Source organism: Acipenser ruthenus, chromosome 12 (assembly GCF_902713425.1).
Source record: "Acipenser ruthenus chromosome 12, fAciRut3.2 maternal haplotype, whole genome shotgun sequence".
Lineage (NCBI taxonomy): Eukaryota > Metazoa > Chordata > Actinopteri > Acipenseriformes > Acipenseridae > Acipenser > Acipenser ruthenus.
In genome coordinates, this window is record NC_081200.1 from 42,313,686 (window position 1) to 42,331,631 (window position 17,946).

Sequence of the window (17,946 nt, forward strand, 5' to 3'; positions counted from 1 at the left end):
ATCTGGGGAGCGATCGCCCCCTGAAGATCAACGCGACTGGGTTTCTCTTGTGTTCTCTATATGTAGAAAGTGGGCCGCTTCTTTTCTCCAAGTGTCAGGATTAGCAGGGAGACCTCCAGTGTGGTGGGAGTTCTGAGAAGTGATGCAGGATTTATAGAGAAAGAGAAATCGGTTACTGCTAAACCAAATGTTTTTGCTGAACACAGCCAACTTCCCAATGTTCCAGTATCTTTAACATGCCTTTGTCAAGGGAAAGTGTGTTTGAAAACAAACAGTGGAGGTACTTGCAGGCTTTTGATGCCATGGTAACTACACTGCTTATTTCTATTTAAATATGTTAATGTGTTTGTGATGTCATTAACTACATAGTTAATGCTGTAACAATCTCCGATTCCCTTCTCTTTAACCTTCAGGCATCGTGGTATTGAGTCTGTTTATCCGTTTCTTTTCCTCTACTCTTCTGTATTGATGCCTGACATGTATTAATGTATTACACTTTTACTCAGAAACAGAATTTTCCAGAGGCTGTTGTTTTTGGACTCAGTTGCTCTACTAATTCACTGAAGGAGCATTCACATCCAGGGCTTTCACAGAGTCAATCAATCAGCACTGACATCCAGGGCTTTCACAGAGTCAATCAATCAATCAATCAGCACTGACATCCAGGGTTTTCACAGAGTCAATCAATCAATCAAACAGCACTGACATCCAGGGCTTTCACAAAGTCAATCAATCAATCAAACAGCACTGACATCCAGGGCTTTCACAAAGTCAATCAATCAATCAAACAGCACTGACATCCAGTGTTTTCACAGAGTCAATCAATCAGCACTGACATCCAGGGCTTTCACAGAGTCAATCAATCAATCAAACAGCACTGACATCCAAGGCTTTCACAAAGTCAATCAATCAATCAAACAGCACTGACATCCAGGGTTTTCACAGAGTCAATCAATCAATCAAACAGCACTGACATCCAGGGTTTTCACAGAGTCAATCAATCAGCACTGACATCCAGGGCTTTCACAGAGTCAATCAATCAATCAATCAGCACTGACATCCAGGGCTTTCACAGAGTCAATCAATCAATCAGCACTGACATCCAGGGCTTTCACAGAGTCAATCAATCAATCAAACAGCACTGACATCCAAGGCTTTCACAAAGTCAATCAATCAATCAAACAGCACTGACATCCAGGGCTTTCACAGAGTCAATCAATCAATCAATTAGCACTGACATCCAGGGCTTTCACAAAGTCAATCAATCAATCAAACAGCACTGACATCCAGTCAAGGAGCCGCAGGAAGCGATTACTGCGATCAAGAACACTGCCGACCCCCCCCCGGAGCGGAGCCGCACGAAGCGATTACTGCGATCAAGAACACTGCCGACCCCCCCCCGGAGCACAATTGGCTGAGCGCCGCCCGGGTGGGTGGGAGGGCTTAGGTCAGCCAGGGTGTCCTCGGCTCACCGAGCACCAGCGACCCCTGTAGTCTGGCCGGGTGCCTGCGGGCTTGCCTGTAAACTGCCCAGAGCTGCGTTGTCCTCCAAGGCCGTAGCTCTGAGGTGGCTGCATGGTGAGTCTGCAGTGTGAAAAGAAGCGGTCGGCTGACGGCACACGCTTCGGAGGACAGCGTGTGTTCATCTTCGCTGCTCTAAATCATTAAGGGGCATAGATTTGAAGATTGTGTGTATACCCTTTAACTCTAGTTTTGCCCCTATAATAATTATTATTATTATTATTATTATTATTATTATTATTATTATCAAATTTTAAAAAAGGCTTTATTGGCATGACAATTAAAATTCATGGCTGGCAGTTTCTTTGAGTCGGGAAAGTGTGGAAACCCTGACATTTTGGAAAAGATGATTCCCTTATTTGAGTATTATTATTATTATTATTATTATTATTATTATTATTATTATTTCAAACAAAGAAACTAACGACTACCCAATACATAGCCCGCGTCCTCTCAGCCTCCGCTGCCTAGTTGTCATAGCAACAGAAGCACTACGTGACCTGTCCTCCCGATGCGGGAGTCTCGCGCGACTGTGTACGCAGCCGCTGCTCCTGTAGCGTAGCCGCGTCCGTCTGCAAAGCGGAATCTCGCTACGTAATGTGCGTAACCTTGCCGGCTGGTGAATACGCAGCCATTGTTTGTGTTTTGCTTCCTGGTGTCGAGAGCGGGTGTGATTGCGCAGCATTCAGCGGTGCTGTAAGGGTTAACACGGGAGCACACTCACTGTCCATTAAATAAAACTAATTTAAAAAATAACATCATATATATATATATTTTTTTTGAAGAAAGAGCAGTGCATTTGATAGAAGGATAAAGTACGACAAGCAGGTAGGATGCAGAGCATCACTGTGCTGTAATCCCGTGTAAGCATGATGCGTCCTGGTCTCTGCTCGGCGCGCTGATCTGATCTGTGAAGGTGGTGTTGTGTGCTTGTTGTAGTTTGTAGTGTTGTGTAAGCATGATGCGTCCTGGTCTCTGCTCGGCGCGCTGATCTGATCTGTGAAGGTGGTGTTGTGTGCTTGTTGTAGTTTGTAGTGTTGTGTAAGCATGATGCGTCCTGGTCTCTGCTCGGCGCGCTGATCTGATCTGTGAAGGTGGTGTTGTGTGCTTGTTGTAGTTTGTAGTGTTGTGTAAGCATGATGCGTCCTGGTCTCTGCTCGGCGCGCTGATCTGATCTGTGAAGGTGGTGTTGTGTGCTTGTTGTAGTTTGTAGTGTTGTGTAAGCATGATGCGTCCTGGTCTCTGCTCGGCGTGCTGATCTGATCTGTGAAGGTGGTGTTGTGTGCTTGTTGTAGTTTGTAGTGTTGTGTAAGCATGATGCGTCCTGGTCTCTGCTCGGCGCGCTGATCTGATCTGTGAAGGTGATGTTGTGTGCTTGTTGTAGTTTGTAGTGTTGTGTAAGCATGATGCGTCCTGGTCTCTGCTCGGCGCGCTGATCTGATCTGTGAAGGTGGTGTTGTGTGCTTGTTGTAGTTTGTAGTGTTGTGTAAGCATGATGCGTCCTGGTCTCTCCTCGGCGTGCTGATCTGATCTGTGAAGGTGGTGTTGTGTGCTTGTTGTAGTTTGTAGTGTTGTGTAAGCATGATGCGTCCTGGTCTCTGCTCGGCGTGCTGATCTGATCTGTGAAGGTGGTGTTGTGTGCTTGTTGTAGTTTGTAGTGTTGTGTAAGCATGATGCGTCCTGGTCTCTGCTCGGCGTGCTGATCTGATCTGTGAAGGTGGTGTTGTGTGCTTGTTGTAGTTTGTAGTGTTGTGTAAGTATGATGCGTCCTGGTCTCTGCTCGGCGCGCTGATCTGATCTGTGAAGGTGGTGTTGTGTGCTTGTTGTAGTTTGTAGTGTTGTGTAAGCATGATGCGTCCTGGTCTCTGCTCGGCGCGCTGATCTGATCTGTGAAGGTGGTGTTGTGTGCTTGTTGTAGTTTGTAGTGTTGTGTAAGCATGATGCGTCCTGGTCTCTGCTCGGCGCGCTGATCTGATCTGTGAAGGTGATGTTGTGTGCTTGTTGTAGTTTGTAGTGTTGTGTAAGCATGATGCGTCCTGGTCTCTGCTCGGCGTGCTGATCTGATCTGTGAAGGTGGTGTTGTGTGCTTGTTGTAGTTTGTAGTGTTGTGTAAGCATGATGCGTCCTGGTCTCTGCTCGGCGCGCTGATCTGATCTGTGAAGGTGGTGTTGTGTGCTTGTTGTAGTTTGTAGTGTTGTGTAAGCATGATGCGTCCTGGTCTCTGCTCGGCGTGCTGATCTGATCTGTGAAGGTGGTGTTGTGTGCTTGTTGTAGTTTGTAGTGTTGTGTAAGCATGATGCGTCCTGGTCTCTGCTCGGCGCGCTGATCTGATCTGTGAAGGTGATGTTGTGTGCTTGTTGTAGTTTGTAGTGTTGTGTAAGCATGATGCGTCCTGGTCTCTGCTCGGCGCGCTGATCTGATCTGTGAAGGTGGTGTTGTGTGCTTGTTGTAGTTTGTAGTGTTGTGTAAGCATGATGCGTCCTGGTCTCTGCTCGGCGCGCTGATCTGATCTGTGAAGGTGGTGTTGTGTGCTTGTTGTAGTTTGTAGTGTTGTGTAAGCATGATGCGTCCTGGTCTCTGCTCGGCGCGCTGATCTGATCTGTGAAGGTGGTGTTGTGTGCTTGTTGTAGTTTGTAGTGTTGTGTAAGCATGATGCGTCCTGGTCTCTGCTCGGCGCGCTGATCTGATCTGTGAAGGTGGTGTTGTGTGCTTGTTATAGTTTGTAGTGTTGTGTAAGCATGATGCGTCCTGGTCTCTGCTCGGCGCGCTGATCTGATCTGTGAAGGTGGTGTTGTGTGCTTGTTGTAGTTTGTAGTGTTGTGTAAGCATGATGCGTCCTGGTCTCTGCTCGGCGCGCTGATCTGATCTGTGAAGGTGGTGTTGTGTGCTTGTTGTAGTTTGTAGTGTTGTGTAAGCATGATGCGTCCTGGTCTCTGCTCGGCGCGCTGATCTGATCTGTGAAGGTGATGTTGTGTGCTTGTTGTAGTTTGTAGTGTTGTGTAAGCATGATGCGTCCTGGTCTCTGCTCGGCGCGCTGATCTGATCTGTGAAGGTGGTGTTGTGTGCTTGTTGTAGTTTGTAGTGTTGTGTAAGCATGATGCGTCCTGGTCTCTGCTCGGCGCGCTGATCTGATCTGTGAAGGTGGTGTTGTGTGCTTGTTGTAGTTTGTAGTGTTGTGTAAGCATGATGCGTCCTGGTCTCTGCTCGGCGCGCTGATCTGATCTGTGAAGGTGGTGTTGTGTGCTTGTTGTAGTTTGTAGTGTTGTGTAAGCATGATGCGTCCTGGTCTCTGCTCGGCGCGCTGATCTGATCTGTGAAGGTGATGTTGTGTGCTTGTTGTAGTTTGTAGTGTTGTGTAAGCATGATGCGTCCTGGTCTCTGCTCGGCGCGCTGATCTGATCTGTGAAGGTGGTGTTGTGTGCTTGTTGTAGTTTGTAGTGTTGTGTAAGCATGATGCGTCCTGGTCTCTGCTCGGCGCGCTGATCTGATCTGTGAAGGTGGTGTTGTGTGCTTGTTGTAGTTTGTAGTGTTGTGTAAGCATGATGCGTCCTGGTCTCTGCTCGGCGCGCTGATCTGATCTGTGAAGGTGATGTTGTGTGCTTGTTGTAGTTTGTAGTGTTGTGTAAGCATGATGCGTCCTGGTCTCTGCTCGGCGTGCTGATCTGATCTGTGAAGGTGGTGTTGTGTGCTTGTTGTAGTTTGTAGTGTTGTGTAAGCATGATGCGTCCTGGTCTCTGCTCGGCGCGCTGATCTGATCTGTGAAGGTGGTGTTGTGTGCTTGTTGTAGTTTGTAGTGTTGTGTAAGCATGATGCGTCCTGGTCTCTGCTCGGCGCGCTGATCTGATCTGTGAAGGTGGTGTTGTGTGCTTGTTGTAGTTTGTAGTGTTGTGTAAGCATGATGCGTCCTGGTCTCTGCTCGGCGCGCTGATCTGATCTGTGAAGGTGGTGTTGTGTGCTTGTTGTAGTTTGTAGTGTTGTGTAAGCATGATGCGTCCTGGTCTCTGCTCGGCGCGCTGATCTGATCTGTGAAGGTGATGTTGTGTGCTTGTTGTAGTTTGTAGTGTTGTGTAAGCATGATGCGTCCTGGTCTCTGCTCGGCGCGCTGATCTGATCTGTGAAGGTGGTGTTGTGTGCTTGTTGTAGTTTGTAGTGTTGTGTAAGCATGATGCGTCCTGGTCTCTGCTCGGCGCGCTGATCTGATCTGTGAAGGTGATGTTGTGTGCTTGTTGTAGTTTGTAGTGTTGTGTAAGCATGATGCGTCCTGGTCTCTGCTCGGCGTGCTGATCTGATCTGTGAAGGTGGTGTTGTGTGCTTGTTGTAGTTTATAGTGTTGTGTAAGCATGATGCGTCCTGGTCTCTGCTCGGCGCGCTGATCTGATCTGTGAAGGTGGTGTTGTGTGCTTGTTGTAGTTTGTAGTGTTGTGTAAGCATGATGCGTCCTGGTCTCTGCTCGGCGCGCTGATCTGATCTGTGAAGGTGGTGTTGTGTGCTTGTTGTAGTTTGTAGTGTTGTGTAAGCATGATGCGTCCTGGTCTCTGCTCGGCGCGCTGATCTGATCTGTGAAGGTGGTGTTGTGTGCTTGTTGTAGTTTGTAGTGTTGTGTAAGCATGATGCGTCCTGGTCTCTGCTCGGCGCGCTGATCTGATCTGTGAAGGTGGTGTTGTGTGCTTGTTGTAGTTTGTAGTGTTGTGTAAGCATGATGCGTCCTGGTCTCTGCAAGGCGTGCTGATCTGATCTGTGAAGGTGGTGTTGTGTGCTTGTTGTAGTTTGTAGTGTTGTGTAAGCATGATGCGTCCTGGTCTCTGCTCGGCGCGCTGATCTGATCTGTGAAGGTGGTGTTGTGTGCTTGTTGTAGTTTGTAGTGTTGTGTAAGCATGATGCGTCCTGGTCTCTGCTCGGCGCGCTGATCTGATCTGTGAAGGTGGTGTTGTGTGCTTGTTGTAGTTTGTAGTGTTGTGTAAGCATGATGCGTCCTGGTCTCTGCTCGGCGCGCTGATCTGATCTGTGAAGGTGGTGTTGTGTGCTTGTTGTAGTTTGTAGTGTTGTGTAAGCATGATGCGTCCTGGTCTCTGCTCGGCGCGCTGATCTGATCTGTGAAGGTGGTGTTGTGTGCTTGTTGTAGTTTGTAGTGTTGTGTAAGCATGATGCGTCCTGGTCTCTGCTCGGCGCGCTGATCTGATCTGTGAAGGTGGTGTTGTGTGCTTGTTGTAGTTTGTAGTGTTGTGTAAGCATGATGCGTCCTGGTCTCTGCTCGGCGCGCTGATCTGATCTGTGAAGGTGGTGTTGTGTGCTTGTTGTAGTTTGTAGTGTTGTGTAAGCATGATGCGTCCTGGTCTCTGCTCGGCGCGCTGATCTGATCTGTGAAGGTGGTGTTGTGTGCTTGTTGTAGTTTGTAGTGTTGTGTAAGCATGATGCGTCCTGGTCTCTGCTCGGCGCGCTGATCTGATCTGTGAAGGTGGTGTTGTGTGCTTGTTGTAGTTTGTAGTGTTGTGTAAGCATGATGCGTCCTGGTCTCTGCTCGGCGCGCTGATCTGATCTGTGAAGGTGGTGTTGTGTGCTTGTTGTAGTTTGTAGTGTTGTGTAAGCATGATGCGTCCTGGTCTCTGCTCGGCGTGCTGATCTGATCTGTGAAGGTGGTGTTGTGTGCTTGTTGTAGTTTGTAGTGTTGTGTAAGCATGATGCGTCCTGGTCTCTGCTCGGCGCGCTGATCTGATCTGTGAAGGTGGTGTTGTGTGCTTGTTGTAGTTTGTAGTGTTGTGTAAGCATGATGCGTCCTGGTCTCTGCTCGGCGCGCTGATCTGATCTGTGAAGGTGGTGTTGTGTGCTTGTTGTAGTTTGTAGTGTTGTGTAAGCATGATGCGTCCTGGTCTCTGCTCGGCGTGCTGATCTGATCTGTGAAGGTGGTGTTGTGTGCTTGTTGTAGTTTGTAGTGTTGTGTAAGCATGATGCGTCCTGGTCTCTGCTCGGCGTGCTGATCTGATCTGTGAAGGTGGTGTTGTTTAGTTTATAGTGTTGTGAGCGCTCTACAATGTTGCTACAGCGGGCCCATGTCATTAATATAATGAAACTGGCAGATCCTGTCATTGTAGACGCACTGCCCGTGATATAGCCCTCTCAGGACTGTCTCCTTGTGCATTAGTGCACAGGCAGCGCAGTGCTGCAGGTGCGGAGCGCTCAATTGAACAGCGAGTTTCTCGTGTATTTTGGCAGATGTTACTGTCAGCAGCGGGGTTTCACTGCCACTAAACCACCTGATTTAATTCATTGCTGCCAGCAGCTGCACGCGGAACAAATCCTAATGTCGTTAACACAACTTCTCCATTTCCCTCTCTCTAAAACTTAAGGTCAGTAAATAAAAACGAAACATGATGTTATACAGCCTGGTCTTGTCCTATCTTGGTTCAAATCTTATCTGTGTGACAGGTTTCAGTTCGTCTCTAGGGGAGGTAAAATCTGCATTATCGGAAGTTGTCTGTGGGGTTCCTCGGGGTTCCAGTCCAGGTCCCTTGCTGTTTTCATTATATATGCTATAGTTCGGTTATACTATCCGCAGACACGGAGTGAACTTCCATTGCTGTGCTGATGATACCCAGCTATGTCTGTCCCTAAAGCCAGGACTTTCTTCTGCCTGGGTGTTCTTAGCTACTTGCCTTACAGACATCAATCATTGGATGTCACAGAATGTTCCAATGTTGAATTCAGATAAAACAGAGGGGATGCTAGTGGGCTCACAGAACCAACTAAAAGAAAATGTGGGATTACATGAGCTCGACCCTTACAGTCTCTCATCAAAACTTAAACTAGAAATTAAGAGTTTGGGGGTCATCTTTGATCCTGAGCTCTCATTTGAGACTCATATTAGGGAAGTTACTAAAGTATCTTTTTACCATTTGAGAAACATAACCAAACTTAGACCAATTATTTCCGTATCTGATGCCGAGAGACTAATGCATGCCTTTGTTTCATCTAGGATTGATTATTGTAATGCACTTTTTTCTGGTGTCCCAAACGTGTGGTATCCCGCTTGCAGCTTGTTCAGAATACTGCTGCTAGAATTCTGACTAAAACCAGGAAAAGTGAACATATTACTCCTGTTTGGGCCTCTTTACACTGGCTCCCTTTGCAGTATAGAACTGATTTTAAGATTTTGCTGTTAACTTACAAGACTCTGAATGGATTAGCACCCAGTTATTTGCAGGAGTTACTGCCCCCGTATCTTCCAGACCGCGCTCTGAGATCACAGGATGTGGGGGTGCTGGTTATTCCTCGGGTCAACACAAGCAGCACGGGAGAAGGGGGGGCTTTTTCTTGTAGAGCTCCTAAATTCTGGAATGCTCTGCCTGCGTCTGTCAGGGAAGCTGGGACCGCTACAGTTTAAGTCAAGACTAAAAACACACTTTTATAAAACGACTTTGTCTTAGTGGGTTTTAATATAACTTTAAAATTGCTGCTTTTGTATTGTGTATACGGTTATTAAGTATGTGATTGAAATGGTGTGACTGTGGCAGCTGTATGTGTGACATGCTATTCAAATGTATTGTGCTTTGATCTTTCTTTCTGCTATGTGCTGTACAGTGCTTTGTGATTCTTGTGTATAAAAAGTGCTATGTAAATGCAATAAATAAATAGAGTAGAATTTGCCTGAGATTGACAGTTTTAATAGTCACAGGTGTTTAGTGTGCTAGAGCCCCTGCTGTATGTATTGTGCTGTCTGTTTCTGTCTCTGTCTGTCAGTGTGTTTGAAGGGTGAATGGTCCATCTCCTAACCCCATGCTGTATGTGTGCGTGTCTGTCAGTGTGTTTGAAGGGTGAATGGTCTATCTCCTAACCCCATGCTGTATGTGTGCGTGTCTGTCAGTGTGTTTGAAGGGTGAATGGTCCATCTCCTAACCCCATGCTGTATGTGTGTGTGTCTGTCAGTGTGTTTGAAGGGTGAATGGTCCATCTCCTAACCCCATGCTGTATGTGTGTGTGTCTGTCAGTGTGTTTGAAGGGTGAATGGTCCATCTCCTAACCCCATGCTGTATGTGTGCGTGTCTGTCAGTGTGTTTGAAGGGTGAATGGTCTATCTCCTAACCCCATGCTGTATGTGTGTGTGTCTGTCAGTGTGTTTGAAGGGTGAATGGTCCATCTCCTAACCCCATGCTGTATGTGTGTGTCTGTCAGTGTGTTTGAAGGGTGAATGGTCTATCTCCTAACCCCATGCTGTATGTGTGTGTGTCTGTCAGTGTGTTTGAAGGGTGAATGGTCCATCTCCTAACCCCATGCTGTATGTGTGTGTGTCTGTCAGTGTGTTTGAAGGGTGAATGGTCCATCTCCTAACCCCATGCTGTATGTGTGTGTGTCTGTCAGTGTGTTTGAAGGGTGAATGGTCCATCTCCTAACCCCATGCTGTATGTGTGTGTGTCTGTCAGTGTGTTTGAAGGGTGAATGGTCCATCTCCTAACCCCATGCTGTATGTGTGTGTGTCTGTCAGTGTGTTTGAAGGGTGAATGGTCCATCTCCTAACCCCATGCTGTATGTGTGCGTGTCTGTCAGTGTGTTTGAAGGGTGAATGGTCCATCTCCTAACCCCATGCTGTATGTGTGCGTGTCTGTCAGTGTGTTTGAAGGGTGAATGGTCAATTCAAAACAATCCTCTCCATTCAGAAACAACTGAGACTACAATATGGATTTTTACTTTGAACCCCATGAGATAAAAAAGAGCAGTTCAAACAAATTCTCGATGACATCATTTCAGAACTGGCACCCGTTTGTGTGTTCTTCATGCACAGTCCTGCAGTGTAAATCCTCACAGAGATGGGTCCCTCTTACTGACATCAGTAACACATTTCTCCGCTCTTTCTGACAGTAAATTTGGGTGAAAGGCATTAGAATTGGAAAACTCTAGACTGATCCTTGCGATGACTCTGCCACTGAACCAGGGAGATTCTGTATCATCATCACCAAATAAAATAAAAACACAGACAGCAGGAACTGGTGAGAGAGCAGGCTAAGCTCTTCAGAGTGGCTGTATGTAGAGCTGCTACTGGACTCAGGGATGGGAATAAGACTCCCACTGCACAGCAGTTTGAACCATCCCTGCTTTCACTGGGAGTCTAATAAGACATACCTGAGCACTGGGGCTAATCAAGCTGGTCGTAAAACCTGGAACAGGTGAAACTGCTATGCAATAGGAGTCTTATTCCTATCCCTGTGGACACCAGAGACTCTGGTCTTCGACAATAGCTGTATGTTGGTGCAGCGTTTTCATTAAGTGATATCTGGACGTTTTCCACAGCACTGGTTAACTGCCCTGCCCCGCGCCTCTCGTCCAATCAACACTCATCAGAGCAGCAGCTCCTTATGAACAGACACCACCCGCTGCAGGGCAGAGAGCTGCGAGAAAACTGGCTTCACGCTGAACTAAAAACCAAAAAGAAATTGCCCTGTAACCCCCCCCCTTAAACCAGCAGTGCACTGTGCCAGGGAGCAAGTCAGAACGATTTAAATATAACATGCCATATATAGATTTATATCTATATATATATGCACACACACATGGCAGATTTATGGTTGTAATTAAAAAAGGGCAGAGGACATGTTAGATTCTCACTACAGAATGGCTGTGATTAGCCACAGTAGGTAACAAGCTCAGGTGTGCTGTATCTTATTCAGGTCCTAGGAGTGGATCAAACTGCTACGCAATGGGAGTCCGATTTCACTCCCTGAATGAGCCCTTGCACAGTGTGTTTGAATGTGTTTGTGTGTTTTAGCTCTCTGCTTGAGCTGCTATTCACATCTCACCACTGCTATTAAATGCTGGATGATGTGATTATGTGCACGGAATGCTCTGGAATTTTCCATCGTTCTGCCTGCTTGTTGTTTTGAAAGTGTGAGCGAGGCGAGGCGGGGCTGTGAGAAGCAGGAGAGGGGGGCAGGCAGCTGAGGAAGGAGTCCGGCTCCCTTGCCAACAATCCAGCTATTACCTGGACAAGAGGGCTGGGCTGTTTACGTGGTTTAGAGAAAAACAACATCTGCTCGCTCTTTCTTTTTTCCTCTCTTTTTCACGGGTCATTCCCTGCCAAATCAAGTGCTTTACAAGAACATCTCCACCTGCGCTCCCCTGATAGCTATCGATTCACTGGCACTGGCTTGTTCATACAGCGCGAGGCACACTGCCTACATTTCTAAAGTAATTTAACATTTTCTGACCGTTTAACCCTATTCAGTGCCATTGTCCTCATTTGAAGACAGGCTACTTTGTAAATTTCTTAGAGCATTTTAAACTGGCGTCTACCTATTATTTAAATGTTCTCTTTACCTGCTGTATGTTGTTATGATAACTTACTCTAATTTAGTTATCCTTTAAAAAGTATCCTTAACTTTTGTGGTTGATTTTTTTCAAAGAGAAAATAATTTGGTACTTAAATGGGTTCAATTTAAACCAGTTTAGACACACAGAACGCGACTCGCACCCCTGAACCCCTGAGTTTAGACACACAGAACGGGACTCGCACCCCTGAACCCCTGAGTTTAGACACACAGAACGCGACTCGCACCCCTGAACCCCTGAGTTTAGACACACAGAACGGGACTCGCACCCCTGAACCCCTGAGTTTAGACACACAGAACGCGACTCGCACCCCTGAACCCCTGAGTTTAGACACACAGAACGCGACTCGCACCCCTGAACCCCTGAGTTTAGACACACAGAACGCGACTCGCACCCCTGAACCCCTGAGTTTAGACACACAGAACGGGACTCGCACCCCTGAACCCCTGAGTTTAGACACACAGAACGCGACTCGCACCCCTGAACCCCTGAGTTTAGACACACAGAACGCGACTCGCACCCCTGAACCCCTGAGTTTAGACACACAGAACGCGACTCGCACCCCTGAACCCCTGAGTTTAGACACACAGAACGCGACTCACACCCCTGAACCCCTGAGTTTAGACACACAGAACGCGACTCGCACCCCTGAACCCCTGAGTTTAGACACACAGAACGCGACTCGCACCCCTGAACCCCTGAGTTTAGACACACAGAACGCGACGCGCACCCCTGAACCCCTGAGTTTGCCGTGGAAGCGGCACCTCTTAGTTTTTCCCCTGGTCCTCGTGTCTGCTACAGATCACGTACCTCTGGAGCCTCAGTGTTTGGAAGGTTGGAATCTGTCTTGGCTGTGAACCATTCCCTGCTCCAGCCGTTTTCCTCACAGTGTGCCAGGAACGCTGTGAAGAGAGGGATCACTCCCGGATGAGTAGCTGATGTTACTGGATTGTTGTTCTTGTGTATGTGTGGGATTGATGAGTGCTAAATCACATGTACCACTGAACAGAATAATCACAACATAGAAACACTTGCACACTTTTCAGAGAGTAGCAAAGTAATCTATTTTGAATGCAGATATAAGCCCTCATTTAGTGATATGACTTGGTGTGTCAGGTAACACTGTGCAGAAGCGAAGCACAGACCTGCAGTGCAGTCAGTGGCTGATGGAGGTGATACTGTTTAGGGATGGTAATAGGACTTCTATTGCACAGCAGTTTCAGCCATTCCAGGTTTTACTACAAGCTTGATCAGCCACAGGTAAATCTCAAGTGAGTCTTTTTAAACTCGTAGTAAAAGCAGGAATGGATCAAAGTGCTGTGCAATGGGAGTCTGATTTCCATGCCTGCCGTTTGCTTTCTGGTTCCAGGTGGAGTTGGAAGGTGCCACAGGCAGCCCTCTAGGTGACGCAATGCCGCCCAAATTCAAACGCCATCTGAACGACAGTGAGGTCACAGGCTCTGTGAAGAGCGAGAGGGTGAGTACTGAGAGAGAGAGCAAACTCAGTGTAGAGAACTGACTAGTACTGTAGTGGGGATCTGAGAGCCAGCACCTTCAATACAGAGCCCTCAGTACTGTACTGGAGATCTGAGAGTCAGCACCTTCAATACAGAGCCCTCAGTACTGTACTGGAGATCTGAGAGTCAGCACCTTCAATACAGAGCCCTCAGTACTGTACTGGAGATCTGAGAGTCAGCACCTTCAATACAGAGCCCTCAGTACTGTACTGGAGATCTGAGAGCCAGCACCTTCAATACAGAGCCCTCAGTACTATACATCTGAGAGCTAGCATCTTCAATACAGAGCCCTCAGTACTGTACATCTGAGAGCTAGCACCTTCAATACAGAGCCCTCAGTACTGTACATCTGAGAGCCAGCACCTTCAATACAGAGCCCTCAGTACTGTACTGGAGATCTGAGAGCCAGCACCTTCAATACAGAGCCCTCAGTACTGTACTGGAGATCTGAGAGCCAGCACCTTCAATACAGAGCCCTCAGTACTGTACTGGAGATCTGAGAGCCAGCACCTTCAATACAGAGCCCTCAGTACTGTACATCTGAGAACCAGCACCTTCAATACAGAGCCCTCAGTACTGTACTGGAGATCTGAGAGCCAGCACCTTCAATACAGAGCCCTCAGTACTAGAGATCTGAGAGCCAGCACCTTCAATACAGAGCCCTCAGTACTGTACATCTGAGAGCTAGCACCTTCAATACAGAGCCCTCAGTACTGTACATCTGAGAGCCAGCACCTTCAATACAGAGCCCTCAGTACTGTACATCTGAGAGCCAGCACCTTCAATACAGAGCCCTCAGTACTGTACATCTGAGAGCCAGCACCTTCAATACAGAGCCCTCAGTACTGTACTGGGGATCTGAGAGCCAGCACCTTCAATACAGAGCCCTCAGTACTGTACTGGAGATCTGAGAGCCAGCACCTTCAATACAGAGCCCTCAGTACTGTACATCTGAGAACCAGCACCTTCAATACAGAGCCCTCAGTACTGTACTGGAGATCTGAGAGCTAGCACCTTCAATACAGAGCCCTCCGTACTGTACTGTACATCTGAGAGTATGTAACAAACTCAACTCTAGAGGTCAATCACAGTAATTAATTACCGGATCACAATTATATTCCCACCCGCATTAAACCATATGTTAGAGTGCCAGATCCAAGAAATAACCGCGGGCAGGACAGCAGTCCTTACAATCAATATGCATTGAGGCAATCCAAACAAACCACAGAGAGAGAACAGAAATACAACTGCTACAGCAAGAAGAAGATAGGCAAGTGAAAATAAATACATCACATCCCTCAATCACAGAACAGTAAATCTGATCAATTAGCACAAAAAATAAACACAGTCCAATTTGAGTCCTTTGAGTCCCAAATAAATCACAAATAAGCGATTTGACCAGAACAGAGGTATACAACCAATCCAGGTGAAAAATAAAAATAAACACAAAAAGAAAACATATAAAGTTGATTTTCCAAAGTAATCTAGCAGCAGAAAAAAAAAAGTAAAATGGGTTTGATCTCACCCAGCGTTCGGGAAACGACACAACAGCAAAATCACCCTGGCTTGGAAATGTGTGTCCAGCAAACGATTTCCCAACGGAGAGGCAGCTCGGACGAAGAATCCTTTCCAATCCCAGGGTGAGACAATGAACAGAGATCCACAGGGTGGGCAGAAGGACTTCAATACATCTCGACTCATCTGCTAAAGCAAAGTTGAGACTCAGTTAAAGAAGTTCATTGTAGCATTGATTCCATTTCTTGATATAAACTTCTTTCCTAAGTGTTTTTTTTATTCTTCAAAAGCAGTAGCTTAGAAAATACTTTTTCAAACAGACACAGACACAGACACAGACTCACCCTTCTCTCTCCTCTCTACACAAAACCTGACCTCGGTTTAACCAGACAGGTGCTTGTAATAAAGAAATTGCCAAGTGGCTTTAATGAGACAAAGATAATCAATGCAAGTAGAAGCAGGCCATTGCTATGAGGACACTTAAACACAATGAACGAGATAAACAGGAGAACTGATGCAGGGATAATTACTAATATGTTATGTATGGAAAACAGAATATCTAGAGATTTCAATAACTTTCAGCATTTACCGGGAAACCTCAGAAAAAAATTACATTTGTGGCTCTAATATATAAATGCTTAATAAGCTTTCAATTAAACTTTGATACCCTGGCCAGGTTTTCTGCCATCCAATTAAGTAGAGCAGGCAGCAAACTTCTTATGCTGCACAAGTGTAGCTAATGCTGCAAGCGCCGTGAACGTGGTGCTGTATTAATAAACCAGGAGTGGCTGCTGGGATTTGTGTTGCAGTGAAATGCGAGGAGACACCTGGACACTCCCCGTCCCGTCCCATCCCGGGTAATGAGGCTGGGAGTCAGCCGGGGGAACGTTGCGTGCGAGTCTCTGTGTGTGTGTGACTCCAATCCCAGCTCTCCACTGGTCCTGGTAAAGGAATTCCCCTCCACTGGAGCTCCACTTTCATTTCATTACAGGTCTGCTTGTTCTGTCACATGCCTGAGCTGTTGAACTGGACAGGCTTTCAGGAGCGCATACAGATTGGAGCTGAGATATCACACAGGCTCACCCCACTGTGATTCACCCCGCAGACACTACACAGCGTCTCCAACACATGCACACACAACCCATACCTGCTTTCTTTAAAATGGGCTGATTTATTCTTGAATGCAGACAAAGTGACCGTACCGGATTCTTAAGCATTTCACTACAAATCAAGATTATAGAAACATGAACCCCATTTATGTTATTATACTGCAATGCAACAGGAGTCTTATTTCCATCCCTGCTTCAGTTTGGAATATGCACATATTTATATAAGATGTGTTTTTCTAAAGTGTGAATGAAGTTTGCTTGTTTAATTGAGTTCGATGTGAAAGCTCACCTCTCTGACTCTGCTGTTATTTCGTGATGCAGAGAAACCTGTTGGAGGATGACTCTGATGAAGAAGAGGACTTCTTCCTGTGAGTTCTGCCTGCTGTTTCATTTTCCTCTTTAACTATATTGTTATGATGATCACTTACTCTAATTTTGTTAGCAAATGCAAAAGTCAAGTCTAAGTGTGAATGTATCAAATTACATAAACACAGCTTGTGTTGAGATTTTTGTTTTTTATTGAAAGAAAAAATAATTTGACACTTAATGGGTTCAGAGGTCGTTACAAGCTGGGCAGAGCGGACAGCACATGTGTTTCTCTGTCTGTCTGTCTGTCTGTCTGTCTGTCTCTGTCTGTCTGTGTTAAAGGCTCCCAGGTCCCCTGCCTGCCTGCCTGCCTGCCTGTCTGTCTGTCTGTCTGTCTGTATTAAAGGCTCCCAGGTCCCCTGTCTGTCTGCCTGTCTGCCTGCCTGTCTGTCTCCCTGCCTGTGTTAAAGACTTCCAGGTCCCCTGCCTGTCTATCTGTCTGTGTTAAAGGCTCCCAGGTCCCCTGTCTGTCTGCCTGTCTGCCTGCCTGTCTGTCTCCCTGCCTGTGTTAAAGACTTCCAGGTCCCCTGCCTGTCTATCTGTCTGTGTTAAAGGCTCCCAGGTCCCCTGTCTGTCTGCCTGTCTGCCTGCCTGTTTGTCTCCCTGCCTGTGTTAAAGACTTCCAGGTCCCCTGCCTGTCTATCTGTCTGTGTTAAAGGCTCCCAGGTCCCCTGTCTGTGTGTAAATATTGCACAGCTCTATAAAGGCAGTCTGGCTCTCGTTACAGCAGTATCACATGTTATTCAGCCTCATGTTTAGAAGATGCCGGCTGTAAGGGGGGCTGGTTTATTAGTCTCTCTGTTTATGAGTTCAAATACCAGCCAGATTTACTCCGAAGGGAGGGCTGACCTTTTAAAGGGACCCTTTGTCCTCATGTTGTTGTTCCGCACTGCACCTCGATTCATTAACCTCTCTCTCTCTCGCGCTCTCGCTTATTCTCTCTCGTTGTCTCGTACTTTACCAGACAGAGAAGGGAGACAGATGAGGGTTTTTACAGCATTTCAAGGTTTAAAAATAGGTATTTTAAGATATTTCCCACTTACCTGAAAAACAGTAAATGCTAAATTGTAGTATATTGTAGACATTCTGTTTTCACCATCAGTGAATTTTCAAACAAAATAAAAACATAAATAAATGTAAAAATAACAAGAGACACGTGAAATATCCCCTTCTTGTGCTGGACAGATCTGTCTTTAGCAGAAATATTTCCAATCTTTGATGCAGCTGCTGTCTTTTTGTAGATGACATTGTAAAGAAATGGTGCAGCTCTATGCCGTGTGAGTCCAATCACTTACCGGAAGCAAACTAAACCGGCTGCCAGGTTTCTGAATGCAGTGGATCAGTGGTTCAGTGAATCAGTGGTTCAGTGGTTCAGTGGATCAGTGGTTCAGTGGATCAGTGGATCAGTGAATCAGTGGTTCAGTGGTTCAGTGGATCAGTGGATCAGTGGATCAGTGGTTCAGTGGATCAGTGGTTCAGTGGTCCAGTGAATCAGTGGTTCAGTGGATCAGTGGATCAGTGGATCAGTGGTTCAGTGGATCAGTGGATCAGTGGTTCAGTGGATCAGTGGTTCAGTGGATCAGTGGTTCAGTGGATCAGTGGTT

At 46.6% G+C, this 17,946-nt stretch overlaps 1 protein-coding gene and 1 long non-coding RNA gene across 3 annotated transcripts in view; one reads left to right on the forward strand and one right to left on the reverse strand.

The window, feature by feature from the left end:
• LOC131740127 (uncharacterized) lies at window positions 1-15,032 on the reverse strand. The gene is made up of 3 exons (XR_009330774.1): window positions 14,878-15,032; window positions 12,646-12,737; window positions 1-132 (listed from the first exon to the last, which is right to left on the reverse strand). It is a non-coding gene; the product is annotated as an uncharacterized LOC131740127 (long non-coding RNA).
• Window positions 2,130-17,946, forward strand: part of LOC117400276 (vesicle-associated membrane protein 4) — a 26,830-nt gene continuing 11,013 nt past the window's right edge. The window contains exons 1-3 of one of the 2 annotated variants that reach the window (XM_059035221.1): window positions 2,130-2,349; window positions 13,205-13,312; window positions 16,298-16,344. In XM_059035221.1, coding sequence (XP_058891204.1) covers window positions 13,247-13,312; window positions 16,298-16,344 — 113 coding nt within the window. In that variant the 5' untranslated portion in view covers window positions 2,130-2,349; window positions 13,205-13,246. Of the gene's footprint in view, window positions 2,350-7,427; window positions 7,866-13,204; window positions 13,313-16,297; window positions 16,345-17,946 lie in introns of those variants that run through there. The other variant, XM_059035222.1, reaches the window with a different exon arrangement.